We start from the raw sequence: 7,819 nt of genomic DNA, 5'->3' as shown, positions 1-7,819 counted from the left end.
GGCTGGTCTCGAACTCACAGAGATCCGCCTGCCTCTGCCTCCCGAGTGCTGGGATTAAAGGCGTGCGCCACCATCGCCCGGCCTCAACATGGTTTTATAAACAGTAAATGAAGTAAAAAAACTATTAATTTCTAAGATAAAACCAGAGCATGGGGGGTGGGGGTGGACATCTCTGATGGAGGAAGGTCATTGGTTAAAAAAAAAAAAAAACTGCCTTGACCCTGACAGGTTAAAATAGACGGAGTAAACAGAACAGAATGCTGGGAGGAAGAGGAAGTGAGCTCAGACGCCCTGCAGCTCTCTCCAGGGCAGACACAATGCAGCCAGCCACCAGGTCAGACATGCTGAATCTTTCCTGGTAAGCGTACCTCGTGGTGCTACACAGATTATTAGAAATGGGTTAAGAGGCTGAAACTAATGGGCCAGGCAGTGTTTAAAAGAATATAATTTGTGTGCTGTTATTTCGGGTAAAGCTAGCCAGTGGCGGGAGCCAGTTCCGCTGCTGCAGCTCCTATTACAACACATCTCTCTCCCTCCCTCCCATGCATGCACACCCACATGCACCAGACATATTTCTAAAGAATTCAAAGCTTATGATCTCATTTTATCTTTAGATTATTTCTACAGTTGTGGTGGTTTGAATGGAGATGGGCCCCCATAGGCTCATAGAGAGTGGCACTATTAGGAGATGTGGCCTTGTTGGAAGAAGTATGTCATTGGGGGCGGGCTCTGCCTGCTGATCCAAATGTAGAACTCTGGACTCCTTCTCCAGCACCATGTCTGCCTGAATGCTGCCATGCTTCCTGTCATGATGATAATGAACTAAACCTCTGAACTGTAAGCCATTTCCAATTAAATGCCTTCTTTTAAGGGTTGCTGTGATCATAGTGTCTCTTCGCAGCAACAGAACACCAACTAAGACAACAGTCATAAAAAGGAGGAAAGGATTTTCTAACAGTACTCAAAAGGATAAACCTCAACTGCATTTTAAATCTTCTTAACAGTTACTGAGATTTTCTAAAACGACTGTTGAACATTTGAGAAAGCAAAGAAATAAGTAAGACAGGATAATTTCCTCTAACAACCATTCTTAGGAATGGAGAGAATTATAATCATAGAAGTCAAAATGTCACATAGGTTACTGGCCTGTGTAACAATGTAAACAACTGATGTCCAGTCATAAAAAAAAAAAAGGGAAAAATGTTAATTGAAAAAAGCTTCATTATAGTTTTGAACATACTGAATTTGAGGTATATGAAGCATATTCAACACCAGTAAAGAATCAGACTATCAAGTATTTTCACAAATAACCCTGATAGCAATCCTATGAGTGAGATATTTTCATAACTACTTACAATACTGAAAAGTAAATTCAAAGGGGCTTGATTTGGTCCAATACAAAATTCTCCCATTCAGCAATATTAATTTAGCAAACTGTCTACTATCATAACTATGACTTTACATTTCATAAGCTAAATGTGCAATATTTTCGCAAAAGCCAAGATCTCTGCACTTTACGACAGTAGTTCTCAACCCGTGGGTCATGACCTTGTTGCTAAACCTCTCTCCAAAAAATATTACGTTATGATTCATTAACATGTTCATAACATATTACATTATAATCAAAGTAGTAGCAAAATTATAGTGATAAAGTAGTAATATGAGCAATTTTATGCCTGCGGCCACTACAATATGCAGAACTAACTGTGTTAAAGGGTCATGTTAGGAAGGTTGAGAACCACTGGTTTAGGACAAAAATTAATCTGTGACTCATGATGCTGACTGGATTAAGCGAAATGCTAAAAAAAAGTAAGCATAGCTGATTAACAATATGCAGAATATGGACTGGTCAAAAAGAGTTTGATTAAAAATGATTTTTTTAAAAAAATTAACTTATTTATTTTTATTTAGACAAGGTCTTGTTATATACCTTTGGCTGGCCTGGAGCTCACTAAGTAGATCAGGCTGTCCTCTAACCAAAAGAGATCCACCTGCCTCTGCCTCCTGAGAGCTGGAATTAAAGGAGTGGGCCACCGACTACTAAATTATTATAAAAATCAAAAGCAGCATTTAGCAGAGACAAACGAATGATTCAAAGACATTTCTTACAGCACTAGGCTTACTGTTGCACACCTGTCACCTCAGGACTTAGGAGGCAGAGGTAGGAGCATCTCAAGTTCCAGGCAAACCTGGGATACAGTGAGAACCCCATCTCAAGATAACAAGACCAGGAACTGCAAGGTATAGGTAAGAAGAACCATCTTCCCTGATACTTGCAAGGCCTTGGTTAGATCTCCAGCACTGAAGGGAGGGAAGAGGCCAGCACTTTTGTATTTTAATAGTCAAAATAAATGGAGCATTATAAACCAATCAAGGAAAGAAAAGAACAACACGGAAAGGTAGCCTCAGTTTTCTAATAGACTGATTTTTCAGTGGTAATGGAATACCAAACTAACAATCTAGAAAATTATCAGTAATTCATTACTAGATAAATTGTGTGTTTAGTATGTTCCAGGAATTGCCCCAAAGGTACCAGGAACAAGAATGAAAAGTTCTCATCTTTAAGAAGTTATTCCACACAAGACTATCAATTGATGAACTTATCAAGTAAATGAACAAACAGCAGGGAGTAGAAAATGACAGATTCTTTAAGAGAAGACAATGAGGAAAGCCCCTCTCGGAACATGAATTCTGAATAGAGCCCCAAAATGATGTGATGGACATCACAACTTTAAATAACATAAGCAAAGAAAATGACCTATGAAGCTACAGAGGAAGGAATGCTTAGAATGTTCAGATCCAAGAAGCCTGACATGACAGTCAGTCCAAGGATCACAATCATCTCTTCCTCTATGTGGATAAATAGAAAATGAACAGAGATTTCTGAACTCTCTGTGGGTGACCTTATCCAGTACTTTTCAAAGACTAATGACTTTTATAAATGAGACCTTATTGGAGGAACAAAAGAGTAACGAGAAACCCTACCCCAGAGTCCCAGACACAGTCTCTGCCTATGGCGGCTGAGATGGTTGAGTATGGCAATACTGAGGTCACAAGATTCTGGATAGACGTTAAGTAGAACCAAAAGACCTTACTGACAGAATGGAGTGGGAAAGAATCAAGGATGACTCTGAGACATCAGAACTGACTAACAGGAAATATCAATGACTCAATCCACTGAGATGGGCTAGGATGCCAGAATGAGAAGCTAGAGGGAAACAGGTTTCTGACATGCTTGTTTTTAGACTCCTATCAAAATCCACTGGAAATATCGAGTAGATGGATACCCAAATCTCCAATACATAGCAAGACTATTTAAACTTGTGAGTCACTGGACTACATGAAGTGTTTAAAGCTAAAAGAGTAACCTTTTTTTTTTTTGTTTTAAAATCTTACTTCACAAATTACAATAAAACAGAGACTTTTCTATGTGCTTTTAAAACACTGACTTAGTTCTACCAACCCTATAAGCTAAGAAACATTTTAATTCTTATACTCCTTATTTAAAGGCAAGGAAACAAAGGTACAGAATATCTAACCAACTACCTCAAAGGCACACACTGCTGCTAAACAGCTAACCTGAAACTTGAATTGAAGCAAATCACTCCAAATTCTACTTAACACTAAGCCTCCTAAGGCTCTAAGAGAACAAAGTGTCAATGGAGCAGAGGTTTTATACTGAGTCCAGGTTGCTTAACATTGGATATGGGGGAAAATACGCACATGCGAGCGCGCGCGCGCACACACACACACACACACACACACACACACACACACACACAAAGCTAAGCAGAAAACTAGAAAAAGTTTGGTAACCTAGAAACCTATGGATAAAGCACAGAAGAAAAATTTAAGACTTTAATTTAAAAAAAAAAAAGATGAAGAATTTGACTTTTGGAATTGGTAAATACAAATCAGTAGGGAACTTCATGGTATAAATTATCTTTATAATTCAAACTGAATTTTTTAAACATCCATGTCTAGCAGGTTTAACACAGTTTCAACTCAACAAGAATTTATTCAAAGCTGATTATGTAGCAGCCATCAAACAAGGAGCAAAATAAAGAACACAATGGCCTAATGCTTAATTTAGGAAAGACAAAAAGGTTGAAAATTGTAGGAGTTTGGGAAAGGTGAACATCACAGTAGTTCTGAAACACAAAGTAAACACCCCAAGAGACATTAAGAAGCCAACACTCTTCACTGTATAGAACATAAGCCCACTTAAGAATTTTTATCTGTTTCAAAATGTCAATAATTTTGCTATGAGAAACTCCATGTTGCAGGACTCAGATAACTTAGGTAGAACAAGTCATATTCTAAGCTGGCTTTAAAGCACGAGACATATATGCAGAAAGACAGATTAAATAATAGAAACAAAAGCATAAAGGCAAGAAAGGGCTTGTCTTTGAAACGGGTGGCATGGGAAGCAAGAAGAGGTTTAGCGTTAAGAAATCTATCCGAATCCAGTGCAAATGTAGTTTCGAAAAAATGAGAAGAAACACATATTAGGCCCTGGGTTCCATTCCTAACACCACGAAAACAAACAAGCCAGGAGAATATAAATGTGACTGATTAGCAGGAAGCAAGATGCCATTACAACTAGGTCCATTAGGCTAGGCATGGTGGCGCAGACCTCCCAGTCCCTGGAAGAAACCTGTCTCGAAAAACAAAAAAACAAATAAATACTAGATATGTAAGTGCTGGGAACAGAAGCACCAAGTATGTTTCATTATAAGCATTTGTCCCGAACACTGATGTAGTACGTTGTAAGCAGGCCAACGAGCAGCCATGCGATGGTCTTCATAGTTCAGTGTCTTAAGTCGGTGAACACTGTGTTCTGTAAGAACGGGTGCTAAGCACTTAGCAAACACAATTTTCCAATTCATTACTTATTTAGCATTATCGATGATTTCTAACGTTCCATCCACTGCTCAGATTCGGGACATTCATTTAAATCACTATGGACCAAGCAGGAAGTGGCAGTAATATGATTTCCAGTGAGATGCTATAAAGAGTTCAAAGTGCAAAATTTAAAATTCACCTCTCAAAAAACATAATGCATAAAGCAACTCTCACAAGTTATCCTTACATTCTTTTACTATAGTGATGGCTAAAATAGTCTTGTGGGACTGGCGATGGTGTTGGGTTTGCCTTCTACACTGTTGCCAGCGTAGTTCTACGTGAATTCAAGTCACCCCAAAATTCTCTTTCAAGAAATTCAAATTCCACTATGACCTTCAGGCCAAAAAGAGGCAGTCTGCTAAACTGATATGATAGATACCTAATACCAATAATTCAGAAAACAAAATATTCAACATTTCAGACCCTTCCTAGATGCAAAGTCGTCTTCCACATTTCCCCACGGCAGAGGCCCAGTCTGAGGAAGGCATCCCAAAGGCGTTTCAGTTGTTGCCAAGTGGTCCATCTTTGTCTCTCTCAATATTTCAATCTACCCATATCCAGGCCTCTCTCCTCCAGGGACCGTTATAAGAGCGATTAAAAGAACAATAAAAATAAATAAATAAATAAATAAATAAATAAATAAATAACCCTAAGTAACCTGACCTGAAGCATTTTGCCAGTTCCCGGAGCTTTCCATTGGGCCAGGCAAATACTTTGGCGATAGGGCTTCTAAGCAATCTGCTCAAGCCAAGATACGCCCCAGCCCTTCGCTCTTCTCCAGAAGCCGAGTCCCAGCGGCAGATGGCTTCATCGGCTGCTCCTCCCGACGCAACCCTCTACCCCAAATCCCTTAAACAATTTCTTCGAAGCCCCCCGAGTCCCGTGTCGAGGCCCACTAGGGAGGTTCTCTGCCCCATTTCTTTCCAAGAGGAAGAGCCAAGTCCTCAACCCTCTCCCGGCTCCGGAGAGAAGAACGTGGGCCCCTCGGCCTTGCAGCCCGGGAGGGAGGAACGCGGGGGGTGGGCGGCGTGGGCTCGCAGCCTGGCGGGGAACGGACGGACGACGGGGAAAACACTTACCAACATCCTGGTCGAAGGGATTGGTGGCAAAGAGAGGCATGTCCGCTGCGTGCCGAGGTGTCCCCAGGGACTGCCCCTCGACACCGCGGCCGTCAGCGCACTACGGAGAAAAGAGACCGCTCAGGTACAAACACAGCCACGGGGGACGGGCGGTCCAGGGTCCTCCTCGGCCCCTCCTCTCTCCCACCCCAGCAACAGAGGCGGCGGCGGCAACGGCGGAGAAGCGGCGCAGGCCCCCGCGCGGGGCGTGTCGGGAATCCAGGCGACCTGAGCGCTGCCTGCTCCAGCTGGGACAAGAACCCTGCCTTTCCCCCGAGACCCACGCGAGGAGCCTTTTCTACTGCTTCCTCTGCTGACCTCCCACAGGTTCGTGGGATTAGCGGCTATGTTGTGGGCTTTTCCATTGCTCGGGCGTCTCGGGAGGACGAGGTCCTTCAGGCGCGCCGAGGCCGACTAAGCACCTCTGGAGTGTATCTGAGACTGAGAAAGAAAAGAGGGTTCGCTTTGGGTCTAGCGCAGCCCTGGTTTAACTCCGTGAGTTCATTTTGGTGGGTTGTTGTCGTGTAGTAATCCCTCTAGAAGGTCAGACGGTCCTTCGGGCTATCCGAGTAAAATATTCAGCGTTAGGGGACTTGGAAGTTGCTGGGATGGAGTCATGTGAGCTGGTGGAACTGGCTGGAATCCCGTGGAGGGGAGTGTCAAGGCGCGCAGCCTCCAGAGAGGCTGAGGCAACTCACGCTGGCTCCTTCCCCAGCCTGACATCAGAGGAAAGCTTCTGGGTGTCGGCACCGACTGACTAAACGTGCTGTCACTAGCCGCTGCAGTGACTGGAAGATTAGTCCTTCGCAGCCCGAGATAACCACACACACCCAACAGCAGGAAAAAACAAAATGAAAAATGGAACCAGACGTTGGTTCTTGGCAACTTGAAATATTGATTTGGTGCTCTAGTTCGTACATGTGTATCACACACACACACACTACCCTCTAAATCATGTGGAAATATTAAGGATCATCTCTTGGAAATATTACATAAAATTAGAGAGCTCGTCTTGCACATACAGGGAAATTATGTAAAGTATGTCCAAATAAGAATATATAAATGTAGCTTATAAACAGTTACATGTCAACAACAGGATTGGCATGACAATACAAGAAAAATGCTTGCTTACAAAACTCAATTTAAAATGAAGTACAATTTTGAAAAGAGACGAACAAATTGAAGTAGTGGTTAGTGTTTTCAGTCCTTTAAAGAGAAAAGAATCCCCCAAGCAGTGGTGGTGCACTCCACTAAAGAGGCAGAGGCAGAAGATCTCTAAGTTTGAGGTATTGAGCATGTTCCAGGACAGTCACAGCTACACAGAGAAACCCTGTCCCAAACAAACAAACCAACCAAAGATAAAAGAATCCAAGGAGTGAGGATTGTAAAGTTGCTGGGTGAGGTACAAATTAACAGTATTCCTAAGAGAAGCAACGGGAGGTATATAAGGAGCTTTGGAAAATATGCTTTGGTCCCAACAATTCTGATGTTTAGAACTTAAAGACATTCTTTAAAAAAAACATGAACCAAGATATTAATGACAGCATTGTTTATAATACCAAAGCACTAATAACCACTAAAATGTCTGACATTGAAGAGATTGAACAAAGTCATCTCTTAGGTTTGTTTCTTCATTTTTTTTGTTTTGGTTTTTCGAGACAGGGTTTCTCTGTGGCTTTGAAGCCTGTCCTGGAACTAGCTCTGTAGACCAGGCTGGCCTCGAACTCAGAGATCTGCCTGCCTCTGCCTCCCGAGTGCTGGGATTAAAGGCGTGCGCCACCACCGCCCGGCCTGTT

The 7,819-nt window shown here is 42.2% G+C and overlaps 1 protein-coding gene across 1 annotated transcript in view; it reads right to left on the bottom strand.

Moving 5' to 3' along the window:
• Stam (signal transducing adaptor molecule) overlaps positions 1-6,193 on the bottom strand; it is a 62,307-nt gene extending 56,114 nt beyond the window's left edge. The window contains exon 1 of the mRNA XM_005354637.2: positions 5,985-6,193. Coding sequence (XP_005354694.1) covers positions 5,985-6,024 — 40 coding nt within the window. The 5' untranslated portion in view covers positions 6,025-6,193. The remainder of the gene's footprint in view (positions 1-5,984) is intronic.
• Between the last annotated feature and the right edge of the window lie 1,626 nt (positions 6,194-7,819).

Source organism: Microtus ochrogaster, chromosome 16, assembly GCF_000317375.1.
Source record: "Microtus ochrogaster isolate Prairie Vole_2 chromosome 16, MicOch1.0, whole genome shotgun sequence".
Lineage (NCBI taxonomy): Eukaryota > Metazoa > Chordata > Mammalia > Rodentia > Cricetidae > Microtus > Microtus ochrogaster.
The sequence above is the reverse complement of the archived record's forward strand: the minus strand, read 5'-3'. Positions and strand labels throughout refer to the sequence as shown.